This window comes from Dermacentor silvarum, unplaced genomic scaffold (assembly GCF_013339745.2).
Source record: "Dermacentor silvarum isolate Dsil-2018 unplaced genomic scaffold, BIME_Dsil_1.4 Seq10344, whole genome shotgun sequence".
NCBI lineage: Eukaryota > Metazoa > Arthropoda > Arachnida > Ixodida > Ixodidae > Dermacentor > Dermacentor silvarum.
Window position 1 is genome coordinate 11,772 of NW_023605480.1, and position 16,206 is coordinate 27,977.

At 42.8% G+C, this 16,206-nt stretch overlaps 1 protein-coding gene across 1 annotated transcript in view; it reads left to right on the top strand.

Moving 5' to 3' along the window:
• Window positions 1-736: 736 nt before the first annotated feature.
• LOC119434396 (mismatch repair endonuclease PMS2-like) overlaps window positions 737-16,206 on the top strand; it is a 28,406-nt gene continuing 12,936 nt past the window's right edge. Inside the window, 13 exon segments of the mRNA XM_037701556.2 lie at window positions 737-1,019; window positions 1,088-1,174; window positions 1,654-1,756; window positions 2,697-2,799; window positions 4,511-4,680; window positions 7,120-7,198; window positions 8,645-8,742; window positions 9,479-9,578; window positions 9,682-9,766; window positions 11,333-11,412; window positions 12,066-12,156; window positions 12,229-12,284; window positions 14,238-14,325. Coding sequence (XP_037557484.2) covers window positions 887-1,019; window positions 1,088-1,174; window positions 1,654-1,756; window positions 2,697-2,799; window positions 4,511-4,680; window positions 7,120-7,198; window positions 8,645-8,742; window positions 9,479-9,578; window positions 9,682-9,766; window positions 11,333-11,412; window positions 12,066-12,156; window positions 12,229-12,284; window positions 14,238-14,325 — 1,273 coding nt within the window. The 5' untranslated portion in view covers window positions 737-886.

Here is a 16,206-nt window from a genome sequence, read left to right on the forward strand (position 1 = left end):
CACTTAAACAGAGTTCCACACAATTCCACACAATACCCAGAAGCGAGCTGCAAACTCTGCAAGCAAGTCTAATGGAAATGCAGAGAGATCAGACCAATATACATAGAGGACAACATAGAACCGGACCTTCTCGAGGAGCGATGGCTAAGCGCTCTCTGACTAGCTCAGATCTACACGGCCAACTATGGGCAATCCAGCGGGCCCGGGCCAGCAACCTCGCAGGTGCTTTAATTATTAAGTTTTTTTCCGTCCGTCCATCCTTTTCTGCGGATTATTAATTTTCGAAACACCCGCTTCTTCCCGTCACATGCTTATATCAGGTCACGTGAGTTTTAGATAAGCGACACGCTTTGTTTTGTATGTGTGTGTGGTTTTTTCTTTTTTTTATTATATTTTACTTGCTTTAACTGCTCATTGTCCTCGACTGTAACTATTATGGTAATCATAAAATGTGTACCCTTTGGGTGTCTTCGATTTGTCGTCGCTCGGGCTCTCCTCGGACAGCAATATTCGTTGGCAAGAGCACAGTCCTGTAAGACAAATCAAAGACATCAACTATTTTTTGTAATATTTTGTTTTATTTATGTCTTTTACACTTACTGGTGATTGAAATTTACCTTTATAAGTTTTTATTTGATTTTGCTGTTTGTTGTTTGATGCGCTAAGGTTGCTTGTGGCGCCTCTAGTGGCGTAGTACTGAACCACTGCAGAGCAGACGCGCGGTAATTTGTGCTGATTGAATGGCTGATCTCTGTTTGTGCAGCGATTTCTAAATGCATAACAGCAACAGGTGTTTCGTACCTGAGCACTGAAACGGAGCGTGTTCATTGACTGAGCTTCTTCAGTTTGTGTGCAGTGAATGTCGTGATGGTGTGATGCTGGTGCGATGAGTAAAGAAATAAAAGCGATCGATGGTAGTACTGTTCATCGGATATGCTCCGGACAAGTAGTTCTAAGCTTGGCCATAGCTGTAAAAGAGTTGGTCGAAAACAGCATTGACGCAGGAGCAAAAAACATCAGTAAGCACGGACATGGTAGCACTAAGAAGAAGGCGTTAAAACTGTTGTCATTATTTCTACATCCACAGGTGTCAAATTGAAGGACCACGGCAGCAAACTTGTCGAAGTCGTCGACGATGGGGAAGGAGTCGACGAGTCGAATTTCGCCGCTCTCAGTAAGTGTCCAAAAAAGCGCGATCGTGCTACACAACACGTAGCAAACGATAAGTAAATGTATACGTTATTCCCTGCCATTTGGTGTGTTGACATTGCCTTTGACATGCGCGACTTGCAAGACTCGTGTGGAGCACTGGGCCCGCATTAATCACGCCGCAAAATTTTCTTGAGTATATCGAAAGCATCTTTCGCCCGTTTCATGATCCTATTAAGTTCTAGTGGTCGACACTATGCTCTGACAGCGCCGGCGAGTTTTGCGATAGCCATAATCTAGCGGAATAGAGGTACGCTCCAGAGCAAGGACAACCGAGTTGTTTTGAGCACAATGCTCGTGTCTATATGTAATGGAAACCCTGAAAACTCGCAGCTGCCTCTGAGCACGGTGGTCTCTTTACCTTGCAACCATGCACATTCGACTGTCCAAACTGTCAAATTCACTTGCATGGTGGTCACATTTTCTCCTTGTACACGACTGCAGCCCAGAAGTACCACACGTCAAAGCTGCGCCAGTTTTCTGACCTCGAAGACGTGGCAACCTTTGGCTTCCGAGGGGAGGCTCTGAGTTCCCTCTGTGCACTTTGGTGAGTTTCCTTCATCGGGGAACGACGGCTTGTGATAAGAGTGTGGTTCCTTATCTTATTGCGAGGTTTGTAATCGTGGGGTTGTGACAGAGATCCCAACTGCTTTCAGATTTCTCCCTTGTTTTGTTCTTAAAGTACATCTGGCACCGGAAATAAAACTTGTGGAAATTACTGATTACTTGGCATCACTTGAAGACGAAAAAGAATTCAACAGAATTGGGTGATTTTAATGCATTGGAACAAGTAGATAAAAGATAGTGGTGCAATGATTGAGAGATACAAGCGAGAATAAGTGAAATACAGTAAAAAGAATAAGAAAGAAGTGAAATCAAAAACAATGTGTGATAGGTTTAGCATACAACACCTTACAGTATTGTCAACACCTTTTTTTGTGCCTGTTGTCTGATCTACTTTGTAATGATGACTGAAATAATTTTCCCCTGCTGGAAAAGTCGGCACTGAAATTTGACACAGAAGTCAGAACTATACTAGCTTAAACTGTCAAATACAAGGTAGCCATGTGAGAGATCGTCTTACGGACATGAATTGCAAGCTCTAGAAGGGTGTAAGAGTAATTTATGCACAATGTGTGTCATGTATGCAGCCGTGGAGAAAGGAAAAAGACTAGGAGGGAGCGTCACGTGACAATCTTGAAGCCTAGTTATAAAAAACATGAAGGAAAGGCTCATGGGAAATAGGCCCTCACCACATGATAAAATGCGTGATAACTTCTAGCCACCGAGTGTGGCGAAAGTACAGGAGAGAGTGGATGGCGAGGGTCGATTATCACAAGGGTGTCACGAAGAGCTACTGCAAACCAAAGAATGTCTTGAAAGACCTGGCAACCATGGAGGGCCTACTTCCCAAGAGTCAACATTCTTGCTGGGAACCGAAGTGCCAGGAGTGTGATGGCTGCCCTCTTTGCCGTCCTTTGTTCCAGTGATGTCACAATTGCAACCCGTCACAAGGATGCTGCGCAAGCAACACTGCTCAAATACGACCACCACGGTGTCATCACTTCCAAGTCACCCTGCGCCAGGGATGTAAGTGCTGTCCTAGTGGATCATTCAGCGCACGGTCAAAGCATTACCCTAGTACTGGGTTTTTCCAGTTATCTGACTGCTGTTGTCTCATTGTATTGGGCTTGTAATTTGTCTCTCATTTTACTGCTATTTCATCAGTCTGTCATGAGGCTAACTTAATAATTGATTACAGAATGTTTGGCATTCATGGCATTCAGACCCAGGCATGCAGTGTGCTGTGCGTATTCTGCAGGGTATTGAGAGAAGGGTTTAGGTTTCTATACCACAGGGAAGCGGGCGTTGCCTCCTGTGTCTAGGAGACAAATCGCACTCCTAACTGCTGAACGGATACAGCGTGTCCTCGTCATAGGTCATACTTGGCTTGTGTGTAGTAGGTCGTCATAAATTACCATCTGCGCCACATTTAAAAGACAACTTTGCGAAATCTAAATTCCACTGATGGCTTTTGGCTACAAAGAAGTGTGATTTAATGTGACATCTCGCAATTGGCGATGCCAGCATCAAGATACCTTACACTGAGACGCATGCCCTGCCTCCAACTGCTTTGCTACGCGTGTCATGGTGCAAGGGCGCTCGTGGAACATTTTCTCATGTAGATACAGTTCATAGCACATGATGGCAGCTTGCGCAGAAGCTTCGTGTGCTGACAGTGTGCCCAAATTATCAAGAAAAGGAAACACCACAAATTTGGTTACGAAGTTGTTAGATCTTAATGACCACTGTGTTCTCCATACAAGTCTAAGGCAGGATGGAAAATCGGGCAAGTTGCTATAGCTTCTTGGTTGCAACAGCGCGACTGGACTCGAACAGAGAAAAAGGAGGGGACACCGCACAGGGGTAGGGCTGACTATCAACTGAAGTTCATTTCAAGCAAACATCTAACATATAAAGCATAACAATAACATGATCTTTACCCAGCCCCTTGGCATAATCAAAGATAACTGTCCAAAACACAACCTTCATGTCAAAATATCCACAACTTGCGAAGGTGCCACGCACTTCAAAAAGAGGAGAAAGAACTAAAAAAAATAGGAAGACCAAAAAATAAAAAGCAATATCACTACGCACTAGGCAGATCGGTGGCCTCGCCCAATATCTAATAAGGCAACTTCACTTTCTTGCAGTGTTATGGATGGCTGACTAACGCAATCTGAGCCCTTCTTTCTTATAAGGTAAACCTCCATTATTTCATGTGGAGACAGAACATGGAACAGAGCCCTTTGTACTAGAAAGTAGTTTCAGCAAGATAGAAAATTGGATGAGTTGGTATAGCTTCGTGGTTGCAACAGCGTGACTGGACACAGACTGAGAAAAAGGAGGGGACACCACATGGGGGAAGCTGACTATGAACTGAAGTTTAGTTCAAGAAAACATCTGATATATAAAGCATAACAAGCTGAAGTTACGAGTGACAGAGGAGTATGGAGGGGGGTCGGTTAGCAGTACTTAACTTGGTTGGCAGAAACTTTCATGGAGGGGCTTCAGTTGCAGAGACCCTCCCGAAGAAATTCAAAGGGCATGCATGAACAAAGCCTGAAGTCATTCCTTACATACGCAAACTGCTGCATAAAGTTATGAGCAGAGGGTGTCATTGCGGTGTCTTCTTGCACAGTATATACTTGCTTGTGAATTTTTCATGATAATGAGCGTAGAAGTGATTTTCGCAACAAGCATGCAGAAGCCAGTGCACCAATGAAAGGTCCTGTTGCAGCGGGGCACCACGGTGAGCCTGCACAACCTGTTCACCACCCTGCCTGTCCGGCACCGAGAGTTTCTGGCCAACCTGAAGCGAGAATTTGGCAAGATGGTCACCCTGCTGACAGGCTACTGCCTCGTTGTCACCGAAGTCAACATCTCATGTGTCAACTTCACCGAAGGAGGGTAAGTTACCCTCATGGCGACTTAACAGTACCTCTTTGAGAGATGTTCTTCGGCGAGATGGCACAGTTTGCTTAGGTTAAAAGGGAGGAACAAGATTCGTGTGGAAGGACAAGGATTAGGTGTGTGTGACAAGTGAGTAGAGTATACCTACAAATCTGTTCTTAACCTCTGTGCTTTCTGCTACCTTGAATAAACTAGAAGACATGATGTACCTATTCAAGCATTTAGAGACAGTTGCTATAGTAACCATAGCAAAGCCTGGTTTGAATAGACGCCCGATTCCTTCTTGTAATAAACGACCGGACAAAAAAAAATTGCACTGTGAAAAACTTGGCCTTCCCAGCACTGGATGCAATTTCATCAAGCCTATGTCTTACAGTTAGATAAAGAGCATGTGCCTTAATAGTGGACTGTTTTGTTTTCACCGTCTCTGTGTTCTGAAATGCCGACAATGCATTTTCTGAAAACATACTGTCTGGCATAACAACCGGAAAAAAAAAAAGGAAAAGCCTTTCTTGTCTAATGTCTGAACTTTCTCTGAATAAAACGATTTACCAGAAGCCTCATACGTCCAGAAACGCTTAGACAAGCACTGAAGGACTTTATGCTGGCAATAGAACCGAAAATACGATGAAGACATTCTTCTTCAGGAACAAACCTAGTTGTGCAATGCAGTAGGCTGAACACTTCTACAGGTTTCTATGCGGCTCAAAGCAGTACTTGGGTCTTAGAACTGTAGTTCTGCTGTAGAACTGTAGCTCTGCTGTGCTTTTTACATCGACGGCGAATATATTGGGGAAAAAATTTCCTCTTACTTGGTAGGGGCTCTCACAGATTGTTCAGCTGTGCTGCACCAAATGGTGTGCAGATGACTCCGGTGTCGAACACTTTCTTTTTGTCTGGCAATAAATGTTGAAGGACATCTTGTAAAACCTAACCCACAGCCACATTTATGACCAGAGAATAAGATTAATTCTTCTGGTGGGATCAGTCGACGGTTACAGATGATAGCTACGCATTATTTGAACTTCCTCTGGGCAGATGTGGTTCCAAGAAAGCCAAGAAATTGCCCTGGCTCTTTGCATGTGCCTTGCCAGGAGGTCCTTAGATTGCTTAGGTGAGGGGCTTCAGTTTATTCAGTTTGGATGAAGGCGACATTTTTATCAGAAATCCCTCCATAGGGTCCTTTGTGAGAACAGACTTGGAGGCATCGACACACGAAAGAGAGCTTGAGAAGCATGGTGTTGCATAACTGGGATGGTTCGCTCTCATGCACATGCTTGTAATGGCCATTGAAGCCAGTGCTGTTGCGCAAGCTTGTGGGATGCAACCAGTGGAGTTCGTAGGTTTTGTTAGCTGTAAATGAACATGCATATGCATTTCACTCAGTCATGAACACATTTCGGAGAGATGTGGAAAAGTACTTTCAAGGGCATGCATGAGCAAGCTATCACCATCATTCTGAAAGCAGCAATCATTCATTCATTCATTCATTCATTAAAAGGCCTTCCTTGGGATACATATTATGTAAGGGGAGGGTGAAGGGGCACATTTATGTTATACACTAGAGCCGGTCACTTATACAAAGAATAATGGGAGAAGTTTTCGAAGGAAAGAAAACAATCAGAAACAGCTGTGTTTAAAGTAGCAAATATACATGGTTAGAACAGGAACCACTGAAATCAAATGGGAAGAAATATATTGCAGTGCCATATACACAGTGGGGCAAAAAAGCACAATTTAAAAACACTTGGTGCGGGACAAAGTAAAAGGAAAAACAAGAAGCACAAAAGCAATCGAAAATCAAAGTGGGCGAGCTTCGTTTAATAGTTAAACTGTGCTAATAATAAATCTTGCAACTTTAATAGATCATATTCAATGATAATCAATTCTCGTAGAGTTTGTTTCATTCCGCTATGGCAAATAGCAAAAACGAGTTCTTGTGGTAAGTCACTTGTTCCGCATTATCTTGGTGCTTTGGGAAAATTTAACTTTTCTGTCACTTTCGTCACTCTAAATGGCCCGTCTTCACATATTAACCCAGTGTTCAGTTTACAATCTACAAGCTTGAACTATTTCTTCTTGCTTTTTATTTTTCGTGCTGTGTTTTTTTATGGTGTTTGTCTAGCACATCCTCGCAGTTTGGCACTGATACATGTTGTGTCTTTGTGCTTTGCGTGCCCGCCGTGGGTGGCATAGTGGCTTTGGCATCGCACAGCTAAGCGCAAAGGCGCGGGATCGAATCCCAGCCGCGGCAGCCGCATTTCGATGGGGGCGAAATGTAAGAACGCCTGTTTTAATGTGCATTGGGTGCACATTAAAGAACCCCAGATGGTCAGAATTAATCTGGAGTTCCCCACTACGGCATACCTCATAACCATATCGTGGTTTTGGCACGTAAGACCCCAGAATTAAAATTAGTTTTTGTGTGTTTTGCAGACGCAAGCAAGTCATCCTCAACAGCCAGGGTTCGCAGGCAGTTCGTGAGCGAATAGCAACCGTGTATGGTGCGAAAGAGGTATGAAAGGCTGGGTTGACACAGGAGCAGTGGTATTGCCAGCACTTTATAGAAGCACTGTTTCTAAGCGGCACACAATGTTTTGTTTACAGCAATATTGTACGAGTGTAATCTACATTGTCATGTGGCCTGCTTTAAAATATAATAATAATAATAATTTAAAAAGTGGATAATGTTTTGAGTTAATTACAAGATTCTACCTTTAGTACTGCGAGTGATAATAGGAGGGCCTTCATGACAACTGCTCCATCATCATAACTCATGTGCAACACGTGCTGGGTTTTTGAGCATAATGTACCAAAAATGGCAGTAGCTCTATGTTGACTCCTTGCTACAACCAAGAATAGGGTTACAAAACTGAATAATCTGCAAACAAGTGCTTCTTTAAAAAGTTGTGTATGAAAATTGTAGGTGGTAACAAAGGAAAGGCTGTAGTGATTAAAAACCAAGAAAGACTCTAGCTATTTGCATGGTCACTGGCATGATTCCATTATTACTGACACTGCAGCACGAAGCGCACATTTCTCTGTGGTGAAGCATGTGGCTTATTAACAATGACTGGAGCGCATAAAATTTTTTGTTGAATATGTCCTACTTTTTGGGTTGGAGACATTAACTTTATAATTAGCCCGACCAGATGGGCAATTATGTCGAAATGCTTAGCCTCCTGGTTATGCCCCTGTGTTTGGGGACTAGAACGAAATGACAACAGCACAGTAACTTTTATTCACAGATGCTCTGTGAGTCATGGTTCTCTACTTCTAAGCACAGGTTCACAGAGGATTTGGTTCCCAGTCATAGTGATCGCATTATGTTTGTTCGATGTTAAATTCCCCGTATAGTACTGAGGTTGTGATGCATGTTTTAGAACTCGCTGTAGTCAAAATTAAATCAGGACCCGTGTGGTCCAAGTGGAGCTTTAGAATGTAAAACCTTAAAAACTACTTGTGTTTCGTTGTGTCTTTTTTAGTGGGCGATAGAACACTGGAGGTTTGTTGAATGAGGTTAAGTAGGTTTATTAATCACTGGGGTACAAGAATAGGTGCAGCTAAATGGCAATGGGAATGTACAGACTAGATGAGAGAGCTGAGTAGACGGAGGGCTAGGTGCAACTTTGTCTGCTTGAAGTTTAGAGAGAAGGAGGACGAAGCGGACGATTTAAAAAGAGCGCTTGACCAGCGTGAAATATCACCCGGGATGGTGATGACATCTCTCGATCCTTCTTGTAACTTCTAGCACTTGTGTTGCGTTGCAAATCTTGAAAAGTCGTGAAAGCTCTTGCATTTAATTTGTAATTATGGTATGGTTCTGAATATAATTGATGCATACATTTAGGCTAGAAGTTAGAGAAAATAGGTGTTATATTTATGCAGATATGACGTAACCTTTTATGAAGAGGCTGTTTTGTCTTGCTCGAGTGTCTGAAACTCTCTGCTGCTTGCCCAGGCTGCAAAGCTCCTGGAAATACAGCAGTGCGCTCCCACTGAGGACATACTGGAAGAGTTTGCACTCACGAAGTATCTGGCTGAAGCTCCAAGCACAAGGTGTGTTTATGTGTGTTTGCATGCGCAGGATGTGCGTGGGTTTTGTTTTTTGGGGGGCAGGCCTGCTATATGAAAGCTCAGCCCTAGTTATGTGTACTGGTGCTAAAACCTGGTACATGAGAAGAATGGCGACCAAATTTTGCCTTGAGTGCCTGGTCTGATTACCTATTCAAGCACCAATTAAGTCTGCCCATTTAAAGTTTACTTTCATCACATTTTTTGCATCTTCTAAACTATGAAAGGTGCACAGCTGCAGAATGGATTAGGGATTCTCAATCCTTCAGCGAGCTTTGTCACGTTTGCAATATGTGTACTACATATGAGAACTTCTTACAGGACTTTCAGATATGAGAACATCAACTATCTCATTCCTAGCATACTTAGAAAGGGCCTATCCAGTCACTTGAACAATGTGCCTGATGTAGCACATTGTGAAAAAACAGTGAAAGCAGTGAACCTTACATGATTATACTATATCGATACCAAAAGCAAACACCTAGGCCTTCCAACTTCTTTTACTAAAACACTTTACACATATCACTCAAACTTGCAGCACAGGTCTAATCAGAAGTGTTTCAAGAGGTATGCAACATGTCTTAAATACTAATATTTGCATCAGTTCTATTGATTTTGATGCACTATCCTGACGTGCACAACTGTAAACACAGCGCCTAATGGGGTTAATCTTGTAAGTTGTTAAGTCACTAGCTTGTTTGTGTTTTCATTTTCCATTCAGGATAGAGGGCTACATCTCCTCCTGTGCTCATGGTTCAGGCCGAAGCTCTGCGGACAGGCAATTTGTCTTTGTCAATTCTCGGCCTTGCGAGATGCCAAAAGTAAGAATGCTATTCTTTTTTATGACAGTCCCTCTGCCCACTTGTTAGGCAATACATTTGGCAGAATAGAATCTAATTGTTTCGTGGTCTGCCTTTCCTACAGCTCACAAAACTGGTGAACAGTACGTACCACACGTTCAATCGTGACCAGTACCCTTTCCTGTTGATCAACATTCATCTCGAAAGACGTAAGGCTTTACTTCTGTGTTCCTGCTTTTCTTTGGCTGAGCTTACGGCAGCTTCAAAGGGATACCCAATTGATAGCAGTGAAAAACAAAAATGTCCATGCCTCCTATTTTGAATTTGGCACCCAACAAATGGTGCTGATAACATGTGCAAGATATTGTGTATTTTGCCATATTTTTGCATACTGTTCACTCTGCAAGACATGCAGTGCGATCAGTTGTTTATTTATAAGCAGCCCCTGCCAACATTGCCAATATCTCTGACATCTTGGGGTGCATCATTATGGCATCCCCACCTTTGAAGAAAACAAAACAGGTGCTGACCAAGATGAATAAATCATAAGATGATGATATTTCGGCCCCCACACGAGAGCCTTGTTCATGGTGAAGGGTGCTAGGTCATATGTAGTTGAGCGCATGGCATAAGGTGCGAGCGTAGGTTGGGTCTAGGTTCTCGTCGTACCTATTCAATGTTTGTGCAGTTGTCTGCATATATAGCGACTTGAGATAAAGACGCCAAATCAAATTTGTCACTTTTGCAAGGACATCTGCGCTGTCCCAGCCTATTTCTTGACCTGTGGGGTGATCACACTCCACAAGGGTGATGGTGACAGTTCATTGCTTGTTCGCATCATTCCAATGCTCGAGCTTTAGTCTTTCTCCAATGTGCATGTTGTTGCGTTGCATGCAGAGAACAGCGTAAACGGCACCGGGAAACCAGGGAAACTTTAACCTGGCCAGCAAAAGTAATTGCACCCCCTTTGGTGTGTGCCACTCTTAGTTTTGTGTCCATTGCCTGCTAGTTCACAGTGACCGAGCACCCAGCGCATTGTAACCACTCTGAGGCGCTTCACTCAGCAGAATCACAATATCAGTGATCAGATTATTCGCTCCAAATTGCATTACATAAACTTTTCTCATCCATCACTTCGTACTGAAATAATTTGCGGAACTTTTAGCGAGGAGCTGCTGTCTGGCTCCTCTTGTCTACCAGCCTAGTTCTGCCGCTGTGGAAGAGCTTCTTTTGCTCAGATCTAGTACCAGCAATAACTGCTCTGATATTACAAAAGCTGTGGCAGAAGACGTTGCTACAACGACGTCTTCCTTTTAAAGACAGAAAATTGAAGAGAAAAGTGCAGCGCTGCAACTGCCTCTCGCCGTGAGGACACCTCAACAGCCTTGTAAAGGGGAGGGGAATAAAAGATGAGAAGAGGAAGGACGCCTCCCCAGTGGAGCGGCAAGGCAGACCACCCGAAGAAGGCCTCTTCCTTAAGGTGTCACACAACACAGTAGACCTGTAACCAACTTTCATTGACCCTACTATCAAGGCGACCTTTCCACCTGTCTATCGTCTTTGCATCTTTTCTGGCTTAAGCCTCTTCTCACAGTAAGAGTGGCGTTTCTTTTTTGGTGTAGTAGAAGAGTCATTTATTAATAGGGCTCAGATTATTTTTCTCTTTAGTGTCACTCAAAGTGCTGCACTTGCACGCTGTGCATTTGCCACATTAAGCTGCCTGCCAGGTGACTTGCCAACTAGTGCATCTTTCTTATCTTTCTCCCTTTGTGCAGATTCTGTGGATGTAAATGTGACACCAGACAAGCGTTCAGTATTCGTTCATCACGAGAAGTACCTTTTAGCTATTGTCAAGGTAAGGCATACTATGTGGGCACTTAATTTATTGAATTGCTACAAACTCTAGTGACTTTTTCAGTTATGAACTTGACTAACCTTGTTGAGAACAATGTTATCTATACTGTCTCCACGCACGCTTATGTTTCACTTCTGAGATGTTCATAGCGCAAATACATGGGGAAGAAGAAAGAATAGACAAAACAGAACATTATGTATAAATAGCTATCTCCAGAAATAAAATTAGAAGTTAGCACTCTATCTTGTTCATTCTATCCTGTACCCTATGTACTTGTGCTTCAAGCAGATCCTCAGTAATGGCATATCAAAAAGCTCAAATTGTCACGGTGGTTATGCATCACCTGTCTTTCTCTATTCCATTTGAGGGAGTGTTTCATGACCCCTCATTGTGAACTGGTGTGTTTTCATGTATTATTTTACAATACATGAAAACAGGTGTTAGTAATACATAAACAGGTGTTAGTGCACATAGACAAATTCAGAAGAATTCAGGTTTGCAGTTTGCCATCAACTATCACATGTATAATGAGAAGGGAAAAGGGGACACAGCGAAGCAAATACTGAACCAGTTAAAAGGGCTATGTGCTACTACAAGTGGGAAGCACCCAGGTAAAGACACACCCGTGCACATCCTGTTTTGCATAATTGCAGTGCTCACTCTTGGCTATGTTCCGGCCAGTCGCAGCTACATACGAGAGGCAGAGCCTTTCGTTGTCGCCTGCGTTGTCACAGTCGCAACAGAGTGAGTACCCCCCTTCTTGTTCAGCACCTGAATTACAGGGGAGCATTTATAATTTCCTCTTTATTTCTGTAGGTCCGATGTCTTCCTACCTGAGCCCGCGGCTGCAGAACTTAATACCTGCTGACAAGGTCAGTTTCCAATAGTACTGCTGTTAAAATAAACTAGCAAACTAGTATTTTTATGATGTTAACCTGACTGTGAGTGGCCATTTTTTCATGTTCTTATGTAATGTTGTAGCCCTCCACATTATCTCACACCACTGACTGAGCTAAGTTGTATGTTAATTGATGGTTGATAGGTTTAGGAACGCGAAACTATGCAAGAGAGATGACAGTGCACTTTCATGTGGGACACATTGTGAAGTGCAAATGTCTCGTTAAACTATTTCCATCTTCCTCCACTCCTCCACTGAAGGAGATTGCCTTCAGTGAAGTGATTGTCTTCGGTGATCACTTCATTCATCTGTTGAATAAATTTTACAAATCTGCATATTTCCGCTACTGTATTCAAGAACCCAGTGAGACTGTCAACGTCTTTTTCGCTTCACTTGCGTACGATGATAAACGCTGCAACTATAGATAATGTGAAGTTGAAGAAAGGCTTGTTTTTGACCGTTTCTTCATTCATCTATGGGACTGCAAGCTGTCAGACCAGCTTTGCCGAAACAAACATTTATCTCTGCAACAAGCACTCATGCATGCTTGCCAAAACAAAGATGCCTGTAGAGAATGCAAAACATGTGCAGTGGAAGCTTGTAGTTGATGCTGCCCTGAGCAAAAGCCTGAGCTCACAAGCGTGAGCTTGTAATTCCAGTTGTCAAACAAAGCAAGTTCCGGGGACAAAGCAGGATGATACTTGCGGCTATTGTGGCCATGCATCGTACCTGCGTGTTGACTGTCCAACACATTGTCCTACTTGCGACTGTCAAAGAACGACCACTTAGAAGTTATCTGTCAGAAGAAGAAATAACTCGGTGGCAAGCAGCAGCGAAAGCCCTCCGCCGGCTCAATCAAACTTCATGCTGTTGCTGAGATGCGCCCATTCGCCAAGTTCATTAGTGTTCTCGCAAACGGCCGCTTGCTTATCTTCAAGGTCGACTTCGTTGCCAAAGTTTCTGTCATCCCCAACACGTTTCCTGGTGCACTGATTGTTTTGCTAAATGTAGCTACACTGCCAGTGGTAAATGTAATTTCAGGCTTCTGAATGGATCAAAACTGCAGAGACACTGCATGTCATAGCCATTGTAAGCTGGGCAGGTATAATGTAAGGATTCCTTTTGCTTGATTCTGTTCGTTTCTGATTATTCACCACTTATGAGTGATCGATCTTGCTAATAACAGGGGCAGAGCACCACTCAGACCACTGATGAACCATGAAAAAGAAAAGCACTGGTATAGATTCGTTACATTATCCTGGCTCAGTATTTCAAAAGCTAGTAGAACGTTGGTTGTGAACATAATTTTTAAAAACTTATTCAGTGTAGCCCGATCTTAATAAAGGGTACCAGGTTATGCTTTGGTGACCTCCTTAAAAAAAGAGGAAAAAAGTTATTGCAATATAATCGCACACTTACAATGTCTACCATTATTGAGAGGTAGTTCCGTTAGATTATGGGCATGAAAATCCTGCATTACTTGACATATGTTGTTTTTAAAGGCTTGGGAAACACTTTAGTGGCATTGTTGTGGGAGCAATTGTGTGTTTCGCAGCAATTTTGGGGGCAGATGTCTCAAGTGCAGTGCTAGTCAGAAAATTCCTAGTAGGTAGGTAGTGATGCTCAAGGCCCACTACCTTGTTTATACAATAGCAGCACATGCCTTAGAGTCGTAAAAGTTAATGACTGGTTGCATATCAGCTCATATCATATCATATCATATTAAAAAAAAAAAATTCTCGACCATGCAGTTCTTGAAATTTTCCGTGTGTTTGCTATGATACATTAAACAAGTCAGGATATTCTGGAACATGTGTTAGTGATGAAAAGGAAACAATGGTTACGCAGGAAAAAAATAAAAATAGAGAAGCACATTGTGGTTACACGTATTTCAAGCTCACTCCACCTTTTTTTTTTTTTTTTTCAGGGTGCATTTAGCACTCCAGTGAAACGAACATCGTCTGCACTGGGCACTCCAACTGTCAAGTCATCTGCTGGTCTGCAGAGCTTCAAGTGTAAGTCAAACCAAGAAACTTTGTTTCTGCATCTGAATGAGCCATTTAAGCATGTAATACCTTGTTCATTTGTCTTAGTACCTGCTTGCATTATTGGTAAGCAAATTAGTGGGCCTGACTTAGGAGTTTTTAATCTATCATTAAGAAATTTTGTTGAGCTTTTGTGCACACTTCTGCATTCCGTGCTGGTATTTTGGAATGCTCTAAACTTGCACCGAATTCGAAATTACATTGGGTTCTATGGAAAATTCAGCATGCCAATACGTTGCCCTGTTAGGTGGGGAAATTCAGGAGGCATTTGTTGGTAAATTTTTAATTGCCTCGTTTGGTGAAGGTTCTTGCAAGTGTGTCGATTGTGAAAATCTGCCATTTTTTGTCGTGACAGCTTACCAGATGGGGAGTACTTGTTAAAGCTCAGTCAGAACCGCGAGCCTGGCCTGAGGCATTCTTTATGGAACATGCTCAGCCCAACCGACCACAACAATCCTATGGGCCAAGCCCGACTCCATCATGACCCAACAAAATGCTGTTGTGTATGCTGGATATATAAATGAGTAGTCAAATATGAAGCAATTAAATTGCCATGAGAATGATTTTTGTGAAAGATATTCATAAGTTCTTGAATTAAAACAACAGGTTAACCGTGATACCAGACTCGAGGCAAACTGTAGCCTCTCTGGCATTTCTACTCACTACCACAAAATATTGCTAAGAAGTAGGGTATACTGAGCTAGTTGGTTTGGGTGAATGTTGAAAATTCAGCTTGGCGAACAGATAAAGACAAAGTGAGATGTGCTATCGTGTCCCTTTCTTCATTTTACTTTGTTAGTTGTGCGGAATTTTCAATGTGAACAATAACAACACAGTGCCAGTTTTGGCACATTTTGCTTCTGGCAAGCAGTGGTGATGATTCAGTTACCACCTATTCCCAACTGTGGCTCTGCCCACAAAGCGATAACATGCAGACCTGTGCCTTGACAAGGTTGCACACACTAGCTCTTGGTCATGACAGACATGAGAGATTCGGTCTGTATGAGAAAGTCACCCTAAACAACTACAGACTCTCTCTCAAAGTACTTTTGGATGCCGAAGTGACTGCCATTTTGGCTCATCATCTTATGTTATTGCCAACCGAACGATATGTCAAGCATGGCCCCTGTAGTCAGCCACTTACAGTCTTGGGCTCTTTTGCTGACAGTGCAGTGGAATAAAAAGCCATTTTAGCAGCACGTGTACGTAATCAAGTCACTCAAGTGTCCTCATCTAGGTTTTCCAACCTTACAAGTTATTTAAGTTCCACAATGCAGTTTGCAAGCCAGAGTGCATTGGTCAGGGTTAACCGTTTAAGGGACTTGCCAGAAGAGTACACTATCAGGCCTGGACCAGGAGTCATCCTGTTCCTGCTGACTGTGTCTCATCCCATCCCCAATGTGCAGTGTTTATGTAACCTAGCATTAGCCTATGCAGCAAAAAAAGTGCAGAGTATGACTTCAGAAATTTTACTTTCGAGACATTGCACATATGCTTGGACGTCATTGTGACAACATCAATGAGGTGGTCCTGCCTTTTTTTTTTTTTTTGCACGGACAAAGAATATGAAATATAGGTGCTACTTGTAGTTGTGTGTCTGTGAATTACTGCAAGCATGTCAGAACTACTGCTTTTAATACTATTACTGTTTCTTTTTTAAACTTTTGGTGTGGACGTTTGCATAGGACATGTGACGCCAGTCACATGTCCTGTGCAAATGCCATTCGCAGTTAACCATTGCTGCAGTTATTCACTCGTTAACCCACAGATAAATATCATGACTAGCCGACACCCAGATGCCAGCCAGTGATGAAATGCTCCTGTGTAAGAGAAGTTGCACAAACATGTGCA